At 37.9% G+C, this 20,246-nt stretch overlaps 1 protein-coding gene across 1 annotated transcript in view; it reads right to left on the reverse strand.

Annotated features, from left to right (window-relative positions):
- Positions 1–20,246, reverse strand: part of NUP155 (nucleoporin 155) — an 84,201-nt gene that overhangs the window by 43,884 nt on the left and 20,071 nt on the right. Inside the window, exons 5-13 of the mRNA XM_023515018.1 lie at positions 17,822–17,914; positions 16,700–16,869; positions 15,595–15,700; positions 14,157–14,230; positions 13,763–13,854; positions 11,441–11,538; positions 10,804–10,956; positions 6,153–6,253; positions 1,543–1,713 (exon numbers count right to left, since the gene is read on the reverse strand). Coding sequence (XP_023370786.1) covers positions 1,543–1,713; positions 6,153–6,253; positions 10,804–10,956; positions 11,441–11,538; positions 13,763–13,854; positions 14,157–14,230; positions 15,595–15,700; positions 16,700–16,869; positions 17,822–17,914 — 1,058 coding nt within the window. The remainder of the gene's footprint in view (positions 1–1,542; positions 1,714–6,152; positions 6,254–10,803; positions 10,957–11,440; positions 11,539–13,762; positions 13,855–14,156; positions 14,231–15,594; positions 15,701–16,699; positions 16,870–17,821; positions 17,915–20,246) is intronic.

The following is a 20,246-nucleotide window of genomic DNA, read 5'->3' on the forward strand; positions in this document are numbered from 1 at the left end:
TTTTTTTTTTTTTTTTGGAGAGACTGGGTTTTGCTTCCTTACCCGGGCTGAAGTGCAGTGGCCCAATCATAGCTCACTGTAATCGCCAACTCCTGGGATTAAACAATTCTCCCACCTCAACCTTCCAAACTGCTGGAGCTATAGATGTGCACTATACCAGCTAACTTCTTTTTAAAAATTTTTTTGCAGAAACAAAGTTTCACTATATTGTCCAGACTAGTTTCAAATTCCTAGGCTCAAGCAATCCTCCTGCACTGGACTTCCAAAATGCTGGTATAACAGATGTGAGCCACCACCATGCCTAGCTAACAAGGTTGTGTTTTTTAACAGAAAAAGATAACTCCGTAATGGGGACCTAGTTAAATATGGTACATACATACAAAGGAACACCTTTAAACTACAAAAGAGAATGAGAAGGTGCTTCATGCATGAATCTTATATTTTTGAAATATAGAATATAAACTACAAAACAATATATATAATGTGTTACCATTTTTTAAAAATACATTTGTTTTATTTGTACATCCATCTCTGGAAGGATACACATATACTGATAACCTGAGTGTCTAGAAGAAAGGTGGGAGATTTCTTTCTTTTTTTTTAGACAGACTCATTTTTATCACACTTAGTAGAGTGCTGTGGCATCACAGCTCATAGCAACCTCAAATTCTTAGGCTCAAGTGATCCTCTTGCCTCAGCCTCCCAAGTAGCTGGGACGACAGGCATGTGCCACAACACTTGACTAATTTTTTTTGTTTTTTTAAGAGACAGGGTATCACTCTTGCTCAGGTTGGTCTCAAACTTCTGAGATCAAGTAATCCACTGGCCTTGGCCTCTTATAGGCCAAGGATTGTCCAAGGATTATAAGAGTGAGCCCCCGTGCCTAGCAGAGTAAGAGATTTCGTTGTATATACTTCTGTTAGCCATTTTAATTTTGTCAGTGCATTACTATATAAAAATTAATATAATGATTTTTTTTTTTGGAGACAGAGTCTCACTATGTCACCCTTAGTAGAGTGTTGTGGCATTACAGCTCACAGCAACCTCAAACTCTTGGGCTCAAGAGATTTTCTAGTGTCGGCCTCCCAGGTAGCTGGGACTACAGGCACCCACCACAATGCCTGGCTATTTTTTGTTGCAGTTGTCATTGTTGGTTAGCCAGCCCGGGCCAGGTTCGAACCTGCCAACTTCAGTGTATATGGCTGGCGACGTAACCACTTTGCTACGGGTGCTGAGCCAGGAAATGATTTTTAATAAGTGAGAACTATAAGAAATATATTTGGTTGTTCTTAAAAATAAAACATATACGTTATACATATTACTCTGGTTACATAATTATATTCTAACGGTATAAGTTATTTTATGTTGCTACTAATGATAGAAATGCTGCCTTAACAAAGTATTCCTTAAGAATACCACAAGAGTAAACATTTCTAAGTACTTAAGAAAATGACTGCATTAAACAACTATTTCAGTGTACTTGACAATAACAAGAAGTATTGCTTCTCTTTTTGTTCCTACCATAACAGAATATGTACATACCTGTGCTGAGAGAAGAACAAATTTCTTCGGAGGTAACATGTGCTGTTGTACAACAACTGGTGAGTCAGTTATTGGAATATGATCTTTATTTAAAGGTGTAATTATCTTATCTACTTTTAATTCATCTATTGCAGAAAGAGCCCAGGAATGACCATCAACACGGGTTGTCATCTATGAAAAAGAAATAATAATTTCACACATTTTATTGAAGTTACAGAAAGCAAAATCCTCTCAAAGAATATATACCTAATTGCTAAATGCAGTGGGCTTGGCGCCTGTAGCTCAAGCAGCCAAGGCACCAGACACATACACCAGAGCTGGAGGGCTGGAATCCAGCCTGGGCCTGCCAAACAACAATGACAACTACAACCAAAAAGTAGCCGGGCATTGTGACGGGCGCCTGTAGTCCCAGCTATTAGGGAGGCTAAGGCAAGATAATCACTTAAACCAGGAATTTGAGGTTGCTGTGAGCTATAATGCCACAGCACTCTACCCGGGGCGACAGCTTGAGGCTCTGTCTCAAAAAAAAAAAAGAAAAAGAAAAGAAAAATATTCCAAAAACTATGTATTTAAATTTCTATTATCTTTTTCTTTTAATTAGACATTTTCTACACTAATAAATACTCCTTTCATACTAGAGGATAAAAGCAAACTTTTCTTAAGATAAACTGTAGGAGGCTCAGCGCCTGTGGCTCAAGCGGCTAAGGCGCCAGCCACATACACCTAAGGTGGCGGGTTTGAATCCCCAGCCCAGGCCCGCCAAACAACAATAATGGCTGCAACCAAAAAATGGCAAGGCGTTGTGGCGGGCGCCTGTGGTCCCAGCTACCTGGGAGGCTGAGGCAGGAGACTTGCTTGAACCCAGGAGTTGGAGGTTGCTGTGAGCATGATGCCATGGCACTCTACCCAGGGGGATAGCTTGAGGCTCCGTCTCAAAAAAAAAAAAAAAAGATAAACTGTAGGCCAAGTGCAATAGCTCACACCTGAGAAAAATTAGCCTGGCATGGTGGTACATGCCTATAGTCCCAGCTACTTGGAAAGCTGAGCAGGAGGATTGCTTGAGCCCAGGAATTTGAGGGTGCCGTGAGCTATGGTGCCATGGCCCTCTACCCAAAGTGACAGAGTGAGCTTCTCTTTTAAAAAAACAAAGAAGGGCTAGGCACTGTTGCTCACACCTATAATCTTAGCATTCTGGGAGGCCAAGGTGGGTGGATTGCTTGAGCTCACGGGTTCAAGATCAGCCTGAGCAACAGCATATTGCAATGAGAGAGGCTTTGAGGAAATAAGCATCTCTAAAAAGCATCTCAACAACAGAGAATAAAACCCTGAGTTTACTAAAATATTTGTACCATATTAATCTTGCTTTCAAATGTTGGTATACATTTGACTTAGGCAAAGAAAGCAATATCATTAATATTATCTGTTTATTGCAGTATTTTAGTCCCAATTAATGTAGAATTATCAGTCCCCCTGTTGTACTATGTAAAATATCATCATATTTAAAAAAAAAAGTATAAGTGATTACCTGATGCAATTTAAAGAATTTTTCAATAAGGGACTCTGGCAACTTCTTTTAAAAAAAGATTTGCAATGTATAGAGTTTACTTAATGAATTAATGCTTTGAAATGCTACCTCTAAAAAATAGCCGGGTGTTGTGCTGGGTACCTGTAGTCCCAGCTACTTGGGAGGCTGAGACAAGAGAATCAGTTGAGCCCAAGAGTTTGAGGTTGCTGTGAGCTATGATGCCATGGCTTTCTACTGAAGGTGATAAGTGAGATTCTGTCTCAAAAATAAATTTAATTAATTATTTTTTCTTTGGCCAGGGCTGGGTTTGAACCCACCACCTTCAGCATATGGAGCCAGCACCCTACCTTTTTGAGCCACAGGCGCTGCCCAATTAATTAAATTTTTAAAAGATAAATTGTAAATACAACTTACTAGAATTATAATTTTCTCAACTAAAGAATAAATATTCTGGCTTGGCACCTGTGGCTCAAGTGGCTAAGGCGCCAGCCACATACACCTAAGGTGGCGGGTTTGAATCCAGCTCAGACTCGCCAAACAACAATGATGGCTGCAACCAAAAAAAAAAAAAAAAAAAGAATAAATATTCTACTACCTTTCTAGCATAGATTAATCAGTGCTTGTATTTTACTCATATGTAAAGTTTTTCTTCTTTTTTGAGACAGTCTCACACCATCACCTAGGCTAGAGTGCACTGGTTTATCATCATAGCTCAATGCAACCTTAAACTCCTTGGCTCAAGCAATCCTCTTGCCTCAGCCTCCTAAGTAGGTGGGATTACAGATGCATGTCACTACACCTGGCTAAGTTTTCTATTTTTTGTAGAGACAGGGTCTCATTCTTCCTCAAGCTGATCTCGAACTCCTGGCCTCAAGCAGTACACCTCAGACTCCCAGAGTGCTATGATTACAGCATGAGCTACTGTGACCAGCCACATATAGATTTTTGTTCTATTCTGTAATTATATTTACTTTCCCAGCTAAGATACTATCTTTCTTTTAAAAAGTGCTTTAGTACTTTAAAATACTTTATAATAAAAAATTCAAGCATCCAAAAATGTTAAAAATATAGTCAATGTCCATACATCCAATACTTCTCCAACAATTATTAGTATTTTGACCTATTTGCCTTTCTCTTCCTATGTATTTTTTGTTTTATTACACCATTTGAAAGCAAACTATAGATGGCAAGCTACACACATCATATGTCACCTCCAAATAACTTTGTATGTATCTCCTAAAAATAAGGATGGTCTCTTATATAACCCTAGTATTATTATCATATTAAGAAGATTAAGAATTCCCTAATATAATCAAATGTCCCATTCATATAAAATTTCCCCTATTGTCTCAATGTCTTTCATAGTTGCACATGTTTGTGGAAATCTAGAATTTAATCAAAGTTCATATAAAAGTCTGTATTTATTTGAGAAGTCAGATATTATACCAATGAAATGATATGAAGTATAGCATATGCTTAAAAAAAAAAAAAGTTAACATTTATTGAGTGTTTCCTATGTGCCAGGCAGCAATGTGAGTGCCTTGCATACATGAACTTATTTAACCTCAGAACTCCATAGAGGTCAGTACTGTTATAATCCATACAAATGAGGAAAGAAAGTCTGAGCAGGTACAGCTGGGACTCAAACCCACATTCCTACAACACTTCATCCCAGTCAAGACAGAGTTTAAGTTCTCAATCCTCACAGCTCATAGCACAAGGTATAAAGTACATGTTCAGTAGTTGAAAGACTAAAGGAACGAATGAGAAAGGTGCTTCATACCTCCTTATCTTACCTCCTGTCCTACTCCAGCTCCTTGAACTGAGCCAGAAACTTCACAGAGCTCATGCAAACCACACTCCCATCCCTGGGAGTTAGGTTTTTATTCCTTGTACTTACACATACCTTTTTCCATTCCCCATAACTGGAAAGGTTTAAGTCTGAGAATCATCAGAATGTAGGCAGTAACAGCTAGAACTAAAAATGTCTGAGAGATGGCTCCAAACAGACAGTATTAGACATTCACACTGTGTAGGGGTTGGTTTGTCTGGTTTGATCAGCAGCCTCCTGGGCTCCTAGGATTACCTAAGAGGACAGATGGAGTGGACAGAGGACATCAAAAGGAAGAAGAGAGATGGCCTCCCCTTACCACTTCATGAGCTAGAGACTAGGATGGATGGCCTGTGGTGAGGGAAGGAGAGCCCAGGAGGTGAGTTCATGGCAGCCTTGTCTCTCACCTGTGAACACTACATCAACTTCATGAAGTATATACTGCTTTGCTTTCAAAACACGACTATGTGTGAATTTGAATATGTAGGGAAGAAAGATAAAATAGAAAAAAATGGTGGTAATTCTCTCATATGAGGTTCAATTTACCAAACTCTTTGTGTATGTTTGGAAATGTCTTTTTCTTTTTTTGAGACAATAGTTTCATTTTGTCACCCTCAGTAGAGTGCCATAGTGTCACTGCTCACAGCAACCTCAAACTCTTGTTCTTAAGCAATTCTCTTGCCTCAGCCTCCCAAACAGCTGGGACTACAGGACTGTAATACCCAGCTATTTTTTGCTGCAGTTGTCATTGTTGTTTAGCGGCCCAGGTTTAAACTTACCAGTCTCGGTATATGTGGCTGGCACCATAACCACTGTGCTATAGGTGCCAAGCCTGTTTGGAAATTTCTGTAATTTAAAAAAAAAAAAATTTTAAAAATTTAGGCAAAATTACAAAAAGATTTTTTTGGATAAAATTCTAAGTCAGAGCTATAATGAACAGCACATGATTAAACTAAAAAAAGTACATATGTATTTAAATGAAACAAAGATCATTTCAGAAAAGATAATTATATTTTCAGATACATTATAGAAAACAATCTAAAAGAGTTCCAATGTTCTACTTAAGGATTTTTTAGTGATTATCACAATAACTCCTACTACGACAGAAAAGAACAAAGAATTAACTGTAGATAATTCTTTTCAATAAGATTTCTAAAGATGTAATATTATTACAAACAAACAGCAATAAATCACTGTAATATTCTTCATTTATAATTGTAAAATATTTTCTTTAGCAATCTCAGGATAACTTACCTGGGTTTCCATCATTGGTTTCTGGAAAGGAAAAGTATCATGGTTGATACACCATAAAATGTCATTATCCTCATTTTCTGAGGCTGCCATCAATAGAATACCTAAAAGTTTAATACATAAAATCTTATTAAACGATATCAGATGATATGCATCCCAAATAACATTAATAAAAATTATTAACATTAATACATATCTCTCTATATATAAAACACAATAATATTGACACGCAAACAAATTACAAAATAAAATTTAAAATTCCCTAAAAGATCACATAATTGGCTCGGCAAGTGTAGCTCAACAGCTAGGGTGTCAGCCACAAACACCAGAGCTGGCGGGTTCGAATCCAGCCTGGGCCTGCCAAATAACAATGACAACTACAACCAAAAAATAGCTGGGTATTGTGGCAGGCACCTGTAATCCCACCTACTTTGGAGGCTGAGGTAAGAGAATCACTGAAGCCTCAACCACAAGAGTTTGAGGTTGCTATGAGCTGTGATACCATGGCCCTCTAGCCAGGGCGATAGCTTGAGACTTTGTCTCAAACAAAAGGAAAAAAAAGAACACATAATTATTGGTAGGGTAGAACCATTAAGTGTTCTTGATCTTATACTGCCTTTCTTTCATGTAAACATTTTTTTTCACATTTTAGCATGTCTAAATTTATTATTTTACATCCAAAGAGTTGATCACCTTAATTATTAACTTTGTAAAAACCTATTCAGTATTTAAAAAATGCCATGAGTCGCAATAAATGGTACTTAATACTTAATAAAACAGAATTTACATCCCAATTTGTTCAAAAATTCCATGAATAAAAATGACAAAGGCACTAGTGGAATGGCAGAAATAAATGTACTATAAAAACAATTGCCTCAATTTACCTAGCTGATATTACAGCTTGATTTCAAAATATATTCTCCTATACTCAAATCCAGCTCCTCCTGCTAATATGCTCCCTTCACACTAATGTCAGTGGTATCAGTTTTAAGTCCACTGGATGATTTTAGCTAAAGGGATCAAATTAATTAATAAAATATACAAGAGGCTTGAGAAAAATTAGTTTATATAAAGGTGGCAGAAGATGTTTTAAATTTTAGCACATAGCAGTTTGAAAACTGTAATTTAAGCTGAACATGGTGGTGCAGGCACATAATCCCAGCTACTCAACAAGCTGAGATGAGAGGATCACTGGGCAACATAACAAGACCCCACTGAGGCCATCCTGGGCAACATAGCAAGACCCCATCTCTCAAAATTAAAAATAAAACAAAGGGTCACTTCATAATGGTCAAGGGAACAATACAGTAAGAGGACATTCAATTCTAAAAACATATGCACCAAACATAAATGCTCCCAGATTGATGAAACAAACCTTAATTGGTCTGAGCAATCTGATATCCTATAACACCACAATAGCTGAGACTTTTATACTAGACTATTACAGAGCTGGACAGATCCTCTCAACAGAAACCAAACAAAGATACAAGGATGTAAACATGACCCTCAAACAATTGAGCTTAATAGAAATATACAGAACACACCATTTCAAAGCTAAAGAATATATATTCTTGTCGTCAGCCCACAGAACATTCTCCAAAACAGATCACCTCCTAGGATACAAATCGAACCTCAACAAAATCAAAATAATTAACATTATACCTTATGTCTTTTCAGACCTCAAGGCAATAAAAGATGGAACTCAACTACAAAAAAATATTTTCATTCCCAAACAAAGGCATGGAAACTAAACTACCTTATGCTGAATGGCAGTTGGGGCAAGAAGAAACAAAGAAGGAAATCATTAACTTCCTTAAGCATAATAACAATGAAAACACAAGCCACCAAAACCTGTGGAATACTGCAAAAGCAGTCCTAAAGAAGTAAATTTATCATATTAGATGCCTACATTCAAAAAACAGAAAGAGAACACATCAATAACCTAATGAATCAGCTTAAAGAAATGGAAAAGCAAGAGCAATCCAATCCCAAACCTAGCAGAATAACCAAAATTAAATCAGAAATAAATGAAACTGAAAATGAAAGAATCATTCAGAAAATTAATGAAACAAAAAGTTGATTCTTCAAAAATATAAATAAAATCAATAAACCATTGGCTATATTAACTAGAAACAGAAAAGTAAAATCTTTAATAACCTCATTCAGAAACGAAAAGGGGTAAATAAGAACTGATATCACAAAGATGCAAGAAATTATTTCTGATACCATAAAAAAACTCTATGCCCCAAAACTTGACAATGTGGAGGAAATGGGTCAATACTTGGAATCACACAATCTCCTTAGACTTAATCAGGAAGAAATAGATTTCTTGAATAGACCACTATCAAGCATTGAGACCGAAGAAAGAATAGAAAAGCTTTTAACACACACACAAAAAGCCCTGGACCACATGGCCTCACACAAGAATTCTATCAAACCTTCAAAGAAGAGCTTTTAGCTATACTGCAGATTCTACTCTAGAACGCTGAGAAGGAAGGAACCTTCCACAACATATTCTATGAAACAAACATCAACCTGATTCTAAAACCAGGAAAGGACCCAACTAAAAAGGAGAACTACAGGCCAATTTCACTAATGAATATCAATGCAAAAATACTCAATAAAATCTTGGCTAATAGGCTTGGCACCTATGGCTCAAGTGGCTAAGGCGCCAGCCACATACACCTCTAAGGTGGCAGGTTCGAATCCAGCCTGAGCCTGCCAAACAACAACGACGGCTGCAACCAAAAAATAGCCGAGCGTTGTGGCGGGCGCCTGTGGTCTCAGCTACTTGGGAGGCAGAGGCAGGAGACTCGCTTGAGCCCAGGAGTTAGAGGTTGCTGTGAGCTGTGATGTCACAGCACTCTACCCAAGGGGATAGCTTGAGACTTGGTCTCCAAAAAAAAAATTCTTGGCTAATAGATTGCAGCTACACATTAAAAAAATTATACATCGGCTCAGCGCCTATAGCTCAACCGGCTAAGGCGCCAGCCACGTACACCTGAGGTGGCGGGTTCGAATCCCCAGCCCGGACCCGCCAAACAACAATGACGGCTGCAACCAAAAAAAAAAAAAATAGCCGGGCGTTGTGGCGGGCGCCTGTGGTCCCAGCTACTTGGGAGGCAGAGGCAGGAGACTCGCTTGAGCCCAGGAGTTGGAGGTTGCTGTGAGCTGTAATGCCACGGCACTCTGCCCAGGGGGACAGCTTGAGGCTCTGTCTCAAAAAAAAAAAAAAAAAAATTATACATCATGATCAAGTAGGCTTCATCCCAGGGATGCAAGACTGTTTTAACATATACAAATCCATAAATGTAATTCACCATATCAATAGAAACAAATACAAAGACCATTACGATCCTCTCAATAGATGTAGAAAAAGCATTTAATAAAATTCAGCATCCTTTTCTAACAAGAACACTTAAGAAAACAGGCATAGGTGGCACATTTCTTAACCTGACTGAAGCCACTTATGACAAACACACAGCTAATACCATACTGAATGGAGTAAAACTGAAAGCTTTTCCACTGAGAACTGGAACCAGGCAAGAACGTCCACTATCACCACTACTATTCAACATAGTTCTGGAAGTTCTAGCTAATACAGTCAGGCAAAAGGAGAATATAAAGGGCATCCAAATGGGGGCAGAAGAAGTCAAACTCTTGCTCTTTGCTAATGATATGATATACTTAGAAAATCCCAAAGACTCAACAAGACTCCCAACAAGACTCCTGGAAGTGATCAAGAAATATAGTGGAGTCTCAGGATATAAAATCAATGTCTCCAGCTCGGCACCTGTAGCTCAGTGAGCAGGGCACTGGCCACATATACCAAGGCTGGTGGGTTTGAGATGGGCCAAGGCCTGCTAAGCATCAATGTGAAACAACAACAACAAAAATAGCTGGGCATTGTGGTGAGCACCTGTGGTCTCATCTACTCAGGAGGCTGAGGAAAGAGAATCATTTAAGCCCAGGAGTTTGAGGCTGCTGTGAGCTGTGATGCTACATACCAAGCCTGACACAGTAAGACTCTGTCTCAAAAAAAAAAAAAAAAAAAAAAACAAACTGGGAAGGTACATGATCCTATAAATTTGAAAAACCTCTATTTGTAAAGGAAAGTTTCATTTGGGTATAAAACAAGAAAATGTTAGAAGAGACAGAATAAGCATATAAAAGGCTTTAAAATAGTTAGAAAACAAACAAAAAAAATGTTCTGGAAATGCTTTCCCATAGTGGGAAAAAGTACTTACAAATTTTTCTAGTTTTGATGTTTAGCTAGAACTTATGAATTCTAAAGACTTTGTTATCAAGATTTTGTACTGTTGGATACAAAACTCTTCATATCAGTAGGCAAGGTATCAAAAAAGTCACTTGAGTTTTCCCAACTATTCTAAGAGTTCAAAGAGTCTAATACCTGGATATGGTAATGATTTTGACAAGTGAATTCATATGCAAAGTTAACACGCTAAAATTAATACTGACTTGAAAAATAGTATTATTTTTATATACACACCAACTGAAAATGCTTGAAATACTATAAAAGTTATTACAAAGAATGAGTAACTAGATAAAAACCAAAACATTCTAAACGTTATTGGGTAATTGGTTTACAGCATTTTCAAATGCCTCACGGTGTCTTATAATTTTAAGAACTTACCTTTATTATAAAGAGCTTTATGTACTTTGGAAGGTTTTTCCACTGTTGACGATGCTGAGAATCCAGGAGGTAAGCGGACATGAACCAGTGTCAGTGTATTAGGTCGTGCCAATGGTTGTCTGAATGGACAAGTGCTGAAATACAACCTAACACCTGAAGATGGGGTAAAATTATGCATCAATAACACAAAATAAAGGATCAAGGTGCATGTTTTATTGAAGTAATTCCATTTAGAAACACAGAAGTCTGTTAAAACCACAAATCACTTTCCTGACTGGGATTAAGTTACCATCTGGACTACTAGCTGCAACAGATTCTTAAGAAAACATCACTTGGAATTGAAAAGTGGGTCAATATATTTCAGTAGAAAGAACTTGCAACAAGTCAAAGGAGCCTATGCCCCCATTCATGCTTTAACACAAAATGTGTGCCACTTCCTTCCAGATCTGGTTTTACATCTATAAGATAAGGAGACAGAACAGGGGAATCGTCCAGTTTTCCAAATCTTTAATTTTATGAATTAATATGGCTTGACAACTGATATTGAAGCAAAAACATATTTCTAGTCATAAATTTCCATATCTAATGATTCTAATGATTATCAAAAGTTGTAACACTTGCAGCTATATAAACATACCTGCATGTGTGACAGCCAATAACTGACAGTCCAGTGATTCAGAATTTTCAATCACTGCTATTTGAACAATTGGCTTAAAAACAGAACGATCGATGGTCCTAAAAGAAATGAGAAAAACTAGTCTTTTAAAAATGTGCATACTAAATTATAATAAACATTTCAATCAGCATTTTTACATGTCTAAATATACATATCCTAAAATAATTTCATACTAACTTTTTTTTTTTTTTGAGACAAGAGTCTAACTATGTCGACCTTGGTAGAATGACATGGCGTCACACCTCACAGCAACCTCAAACTCTTGGACTTAAGTGATTCTCTTGCCTCAGCCTCCAAGAAGCTAGGGCTACTGGCACCCACCAGAAGGCTTGGCTATTTTTTTCTTTTCTGTTGCAGGTGTCATTGTTGTTTAGCTGGCCCGGGTTGGGTTTGAACCTGCCAGCTTCAGTGTATGTGACTGGCATAGTAACCACTGTGCTATGGTCACCGATCCTAATACTAACTTCTTAAGAAGGTTTACAATGGTAAAAAAGAACGGCAAAAACTCTTAAATGCATACTTTTAACATTAATACTATTAAGAGTAACCCTATTTTCAAACATAGAGCATTACAAAAGGCTAAAATGATTACGTAAATGGCTGATGGGGAACTAAATGCTGTCAAAGTATAAAATGATAATTGTAAGGATTAGTACTAATTAACAAGGCGGGGAACAGGCCTTTATAATGTAGGTATTTGGTAAACATTACCTTAACCAAGTGTTCACAAGTGGGAAAACTAATATTCTGTGCCTCCTGATATAATGCAATAAGTTCACATCACCTATGTAATATTAGCTAAAAAAAATTACTAAGAATTTAATTATAAAGAAATAGATGGCTCGGCGCCTATAGCTCAACCGGCTAAGGCGCCAGCCACGTACACCTAAGGTGGCGGGTTCGAATCCCCAGCCCGGACCCGCCAAACAACAATGATGGCTGCAACCAAAAAATAGCCGGGCGTTGTGGCAGGCGCCTGTGGTCCCAGCTACTTGGGAGGCGGAGGCAGGAGACTCGCTTGAGCCCAGGAGTTGGAGGTTGCTGTGAGCTGTAATGCCATGGCACTCTACCCAGGGGGACAGCTTGAGGCTCTGTCTCAAAAAAAAAAAAAAAAGAAATAGATGAATCAGAAATTGGACTATTCAGTAAATAATTTTCTGCCTTTCCCTCCCAAATATCAATGTTTTGAAAAACAAAAGATAGTGAAGGGGCTGTTGTATATTAAAGAGACTAATTACCAATTCATAAGCTCTGACTGAAACTGGAAAAAATGGAAAGAGAAACAGATAAAGATTCTGGCACTATTGGGCAATTTTAATGTAGACTATAATTAGCAAGTAATATTACAGAATTACTGTTCGTTTTCTTAGGTATGATCATTGTACTATGTTATGAAAGAGATATGAGAGGAAGCTGAAGATTTAAGGATGAACAAATGTCATGATGTCTGCAACTTACTTTTAAATGTCATATAAAAACGTTAACAACTGGTGAATAAAGATGAAGGATGTAACAGTTTTTATCATATTGTTCTTTTAATTTCTTTAATTTTTTAAAGAAATTTCCAAAACAAAGTTAAGGGAAAAAAACAAGCATCATGTTTAAAATTATATATGCCTTCAGAATTTTTTTTACTTAAGAGCAAAAATTTTTTAAATGTTGATTTTTCATTATGACATCTGATTCTAGCAATTACCTAGACACATAAACAATAAAAGCTAAAAATGTAAGATGAGGCCTTTATTTGGGAGAAAGAATATCTGCAGCTGACCAAAGCAATTGGGATATTGGTAAACAGCAGAAAATATCTGAAGATCTGGCTTCTAAGTTGGGTTCAAGCACTTACTTGAACCTAAGTAACATCCCTTAGGTTCAATGTCCTCATGAATAAAATGAGCATATGACAACTGTGAAATTCTATATTCTGCACGTGTCAATAATCAAGTCAACTAAACTTGAACCATGTAGGCCTTGAAGCTGTACTTTACATAGTAAAACCAAATGTTTCAAACCATTAAACGTAAGAATAAAATAGTTCTTATGGTGACAGGTGTCTGTAATCCCAGCTACTCAGGAGGCTGAGATAGGAGGATCAATTGAGTTCAGGAGTATGAGTAGCCAGGAAACAGAGATACTCATCTCAAAAACAAACTGCAAAAAAACAGAATAAAAAGAATTTCTTGGAGTCTCTAGCAGCTCTCTGTTTCAAACATAAACATAATTTAATTTTAATATACTACACAGAAATAATATAATTATGCCTATAAAATAAATTAACATTACCTAGCAATGTTACCAGCAGCAGAGACAATAGCATTCTGTGAAACTGAGGCAACTCTGCTCATTCCTTGTCCATCGTGGCCCAAATCATAAACCTATGAATAAAAAAAAAATTCTAACTTAAACACCATTATATACTGAACAGATATTAATAATAAAGCTTTACAAATAAACTTTTCCTCCTTAGGGATCCTTTATTTATAGTACTTTTAATAAACATTATCAAAACATTCGGAGATATAAAATTTTATAAAAAGGGCCATAAGATGTGATTTGGAATGGTTTTTGTTTAAGAATACATGGGTCACAGGATAAGTTTCAAAGTTATTGAATCTTATTCCTTAAAAATAGGGATTTAAAAAAAATCTTCACATGGTACCATAAGATTAATACTTACCTGTATCACTCCTTTCTCAGATCGTGTATATAAAATATATCTAGAATTATCAATTGCAATCTGAACAATAGGATCTAAAAGTAAGACAAAAAACAAAACAAAACAAGGATTAACAAATTGAACATAGAAGCCAGTTAAAACAAATTAAAATCGACAAATTAGAATTTTGAACTCCGGGGCTTTCCTCCTTCTTACTTTGTAATTAAGTCTTAGGATACCTGTATAAGGATCAGGCCATTTAAGTCAGACAAAACATGAAACCACAGATCCTAAATACTGTTTCTGGGTTAATAACATCACAAACATGTTACTCAGGTTGCTAAATGAATTTTAAGCCAAACCGAAACCAAGCTCTGGTCTATTTCTCCATTAATGATATTTATTTATTTATTTTTTACAGAGTTTCATTTCGTCTCCCTCAGTAGCCATGGCATCATAGCTCACAGCAACCTCCAGCTCTTGGGCTTATGCGATTATCTTGCCTCAGTCTCCCAAGTAGCTGGGACCACAGGCACCCACAATGCCTGGCTATTTTTTGTTACAGTTTGGCTTGAACCTGCCACCATTGGTATATGGGGCCGGCACCCTACTCACTTAGCCACAGGTGCCGCCGAAATGATATTTATTATATACTAGAAACACATAGAATAATTATACCTGATCCTTCATGAAATTTCCAATTTAGTTTATCATTTATTGTATAAGAAAAGACTTATAAATTCAGTGAGACTAACATTTAAGTATATTTGTCTTATCTTGCCAAAGTATTTTAAAATTATTTCACCTAAATCTTAGTTCATGAAAAACTGAGATATACATTTTATACTGAGATTCTGTTCCAGACCAGGCAAAACATGTATTAGATGTCTAAATGCTTATCTTTTTTATAAATATACACATACACACACATTTTGGTTTAAGTATGTACAGCTGTTTTGAACACATGTTCCAAAACATGTGTGTTCTAGGATAAGCAACTCAAGAATAAAACCCATACTTTGCCTGTTTTATAATCCCCTCACCTTTTAAGATACCCTATAACAGGCTTGGCACCTGTGGCTCAGGTGGCTAAGGCGTCAGCCACATACACGTAAGGTGGCGGGTTTGAATCCAGCCCGGGCCCACCAAAACAACAATGACAGCTGCAACCAAAAAACAGCAGGGCATTGTGGCGGGTGCCTGTGGTCCCAGCTACTTGGGAGGCGGAGGCAGGAGACTCGTTTGAGCCCAGGAGTTAGAGGTTGCTGTGAGCTGTGATGCCACAGCACTCTACCCAGGGGGACAGCTTGAGGCTCTGTCTCAAAAAAAAAAAAAAGATACCCTGTAACATATGCCACTTCATATGACAAACTATTTCAATTAAAAATGAGAATTTCTGAAGAAAATGCTGAAGCAACAAAATGCTAAAAATTTGCTTTATTTATTGTTTTCTACTTACCATCTTCTGAGAATGTGAATTGTAGCAAGGAAGGAACAAGGAAAGAAAGTGCGCTCTTTGAGTGGTTTATTTTTCTACATCTTTGGCTAAACCAACCTGCTTCTGCCTTAAAAAAAATAAAAATAAAAAATAACTTGTAAAGGTGTGTGATTCCCTCATAACTACTATATACCCAGATCAATAAAAATCTTCAAAACTTCCTAAAATCTAGTGATGACAAATAAAGCAATACTTACTATTCAAAATTAACTACTAAGTTTAATCTGTAATTAAAAATATCAACAAAATACTGACAAAGAAAGACTTTCAAGATACACTGTAAAGTAAAAAGGCAATTGTGAAATAAAACAATCAATAATCCAGGGAAAAACACAATTTGAAAAAGTATACTATGTATTTTTATATACACAAACATAAAATATATTATGTACAGATATTTATATATGCATCTCTCAATGTGTATATCATGTTCTATAAAGACATACAGGACATGATAGTCTTTTACCTCTGAAGCGAAAACTGTGTTTTGTAGGCATTATATAGTCCTGGAGGACTACTGTGTCAACCAGAAGCTTGAATATTTTCCATAAAAATATATTAATGTTGGGCGGTGCTTGTGGCTCAGTGAGTAGGGCACCAGCCCCATATACTGAGGGTACTGGGTTCGAACCCGGCCCAGGCCAAACTGCAACAAAAAAAAATAGCCAAGTGTTGCAGGGGTCACTCCCAGCTACTTGGGAGGCTGAAGCAAGAGAATCGCCTAAGCCCAAGAACTGGAGGTTGCTGGGAGCTGTGATGCCACAGCACTTTACCAAGGGCAACAAAGTAAGAATATCTCTCTAAATAAATAAATATATATATATATGTATATAAATGTCCTAATAGAAAATAAAAATAAAAGCCTATCTTTCCCTAAACCATCAAGATAAAGGAAAAATATCTTAATAAATATCAGACTCCTCAGTTGCTCAGAAGGCTGAGGCATGAAGATCACTCCAGCCCTGGGTTTCAAGATTATAGTTAGTGAAAATTGTGCCACTGGACTCAAGACTAGATGACAGAGTGAAACCCTGTCCCTAAAATTAAGAAAAAAAGTTAGACTTACTTGGTATGCTACTTCATATAAACAGCCATCCTTTCCAGCCAAGAAAATTCTGCCATTATCAGTAGAAGTTATGGTTAAAAGGTAAGTATTATCAGTAGGAAGAGAATATAAAGGATCTGGAAGCAACTGCATTCCACCAGACATACTATCATTAAGAATTCCAGAACCTACTTTTTTAAGAAAAGAAAAAATACATAAATCAATTTATTAGCTTTTTTATAGTTTAAAATAATTTCTGCATTATCTTCAGAACTTATACTTACAGAATTGTTACTGATATAGTCAAAAGTTTCTACAACATGCATTCTTAAATTACTATAAGAAGTCTGATACAGGCCAGGACCGCGCCTTGGGAAGAAAGCCCTGTGTATTATGGCCAATACTGTCCCCTAATTCACAGGTGGGAAACTTAGGCTCCTGAACTTTCCTCAGCACAGACAGGATTCAAGCCTACATATGTAAATTCCAGAGGCCTGCGCTCTTAACTCTTCCACAATTACTGTACTTTATTCATTCCAAACAAAACGCTTATTGCAAAAAAATTTCTTGGCTCGGTGCCTATAGCTCAACGGGCTAAGGCGCCAGCCACGTACACCTAAGGTGGCGGGTTCGAATCTCCAGCCCGGACCCGCCAAACAACAACGGCTGCAACCAAAAAAAAATAGCCGGGCGTTGTAGCAGGTGTCTGTGGTCCCAGCTACTTGGGAGGCGGAGGCAGGAGACTCGCTTGAGCCCAGGAGTTGGAGGTTGCTGTGAGCTGTAATGCCACGGCACTCTGCCCAGGGGGACAGCTTGAGGCTGTCTCCAAAAAAAAAAAAAAAAAAAATTCTTGCAATAACCATGTAAGAACGGTAAAAAAGAAGTCCAATACAAGTAATCTGATTATTTCTAAACAGAACCCGCTATATATGTATGTGTACACATGTACATGTTATATATTAAAACACCAAAAAAAAAAATCCAAACTATAAAGTTTTGAAAAAAACACCTGAGGATTTGGTAATAGTAATCATTGATCTGAATCATCAAAATTCAACATTTCACCCAAATTAGTTTTTATTTATAATATTAATTGATAAACATAGTATTATTTTAAAGAATATAACATGTGGATTGCCATACCTGTTTGCAAATTAGCATAGCTGAGTCCAAGAATTACTATATCTACGGGGGTCGCCAAAACCAGGAGGTGTCGTACATGAGGTTGAAAAATGCCTAAGGTAAAGTAGACACAGGCAGGAATTATTTTCATAAAAAATACCCTGCATCTAAACAGTAACAGAATATGGTTATACCACTTAAATTAGCTATGGATTACACAGACTATGAAAAGTCTGAATCCAGTTTAGTCAATCCTGATGTTAAAATATACTATGTATGATTTAAGTAAGTAAATACTAGTAAAGAACCACCTTAGGAAACAATGACTTCAACATTCAGTGCTATTTAAAAGTGTTATATTACAAAATACTTCAGGCTTATTAAAATATAAAATATTTATGTTTCTATATTCTTAGCATTCATTAACAAGTATCCACTGACAGATGGACAAAATGTGACATATACATATAATGAATATTAGCCTTAAAAAGGAAAGAAATTCTGATATGCAGATGAACCTTGAGGATATATATGAAATAAAATAATGAAGTCATAAAACAGCAGGTATAGTACTGTATAACTTCACTTGTGAGGAAACCTAGAGTAGTCAAATTCATGGAGACAGAAAGTAGAATGGAAGGAATTCTGGGAAGATGGCCGACTAGTAGAAACCCTTGGCAGAGGCTCCTGACAAGAGGAAGAAAAACTGTACAGAATCAGACTCTGTGAAGCCAAAGATGGGGAGCTAAGCCAAGAAAGAAGTTTGGCAAGCTGTAACTCCAAGGAAGACCATTCAAGAAAACAAATTACAGGTACAAAACCTATTGACTAAAGGACGGGAGACCCCTCCCCCCAAGTAGGACGTCCGCTGCAGGCTATCTGTCAGCGAGCAGGGAATAAAAGACCTCTCATTTTACCTGGCTACAGAGAGCCCTTAAACACCAGGTCTCTTTCTCCAGGGAGGTCCCACTTATGAACCTAGACATCTCCCCGCCAGGCATAAAATTGAACAGATATTTTCCTCCGCAAGTCCAAACTCCCAGTCCACCCCTTCCCACTCGCAAGGCAGTCTGAAGTTCTGCCCCCTGCAGAACACAGAATGTTTGGTCTTTTCCTGAGAGATCTGGGCATAGTATGGACCACCAACCATCAGGACAGAATCTGTGCCTAACAGGGGAAAAAAGAAGGTGTGGAAAGAAAGGGACACTTGGCAGGAGGAGGAGCACTCCCCTGGTTATGACTATGCCCGGCCAGTGGTGGTACGTCAGTGGTCTGGTGGTGTTGACCCTTGGTTCAGGTTGTGTCTGTCTGGAAGGGGTACAGAACCCCTGGCTCTGATGGCACCCACAGCAGGAAAGTGGTTGATCCCTGTGGATTGAGTTTGGCAGGCAGGGCTGGTCCCCAGCTTCTGCTGGGCCTGCAAATAGAGGCTTGCTAGGTGTAGACTAAGACCTGAGGGCAAGGGCGTAGTGCTGACTCCAATAGAACCCTTGAGCATAGGCTTTTTGGGGTGTGAACCAAGACCTGAGGATAGGGGTATGGTCCCCCATCTCCAGGGGGCAGGTGAGGACTGAGACCTGTGGGTGGGGCATGGTGTCCTGACTCCAACAGAGCCTGTGAACAGAGGCTTGCCAGGCAGTGGACTGAGACTGGCAGGTGGGGGCGTGGCCCCTGGCTCCAACTGGGCCTGTGAGCAGAGAAGCGGACAACAGTGTAGACCATGTCTGGCAGGCAGGGATGTGGATCCTTGGCTCTAATTGTACTGTTAGAGACCTTTGAATCCCTCTCTGTTGAACAAGGTTTGCACTGCCTGAGACAAAATTGGAACTCACGTCTGGGGCTGTCCACTGGGACATTTTGAGGTTGACCTCTGAAGTTCTATAGTGGAAAATAACTGAAGGGTGGGGGCTAGGCGCTGCAGCTGTTTATATCCCTTCACAGCCAAGATTTAAACCTAATACTGTGGCTTCTTAAAACAGGGTAGAGGTTTGCTGATACCAAAACAGAGCTAGCTTGCGCTACCTCACCAAGTAGGTCCTGAGTCTCCGGCCAAAACTCTGAAAGGTGCCTCTGTAAGGCTGTAGTAAACCACAAGTACAATTTTAGCACTTTAGTCAGAAGCTATCTCTACTATCTTGGGAACCATAATTCAATCTCAGCCCACCAGTTCTAATAACCAAACGGTGGAAAATAAACATGGTACAGATCCAACAAAATAACTCTGGCAACATGAATAACCAGACTAGATCAACCCCCCGAAGAAATGACACAAAGGACATACAACTGAAGATGCCATGCACAGACAAATGGCTGCTATATCAGAAAACACATTCAGAATATGGATGGCAAATAATGTACATAGAATGGAAGAAAAGATAGAAATTGAATTCGAAAGAGTAGTTCTTTTTTTTTTTTTTTTGAGACGGAGCCTCAAGCTATCCCCCTG

The sequence above is a fragment of the Otolemur garnettii genome, unplaced genomic scaffold (genome assembly GCF_000181295.1).
Source record: "Otolemur garnettii isolate 467f Iridium unplaced genomic scaffold, OtoGar3 scaffold00063, whole genome shotgun sequence".
Classification (NCBI taxonomy): Eukaryota; Metazoa; Chordata; class Mammalia; order Primates; family Galagidae; genus Otolemur; species Otolemur garnettii.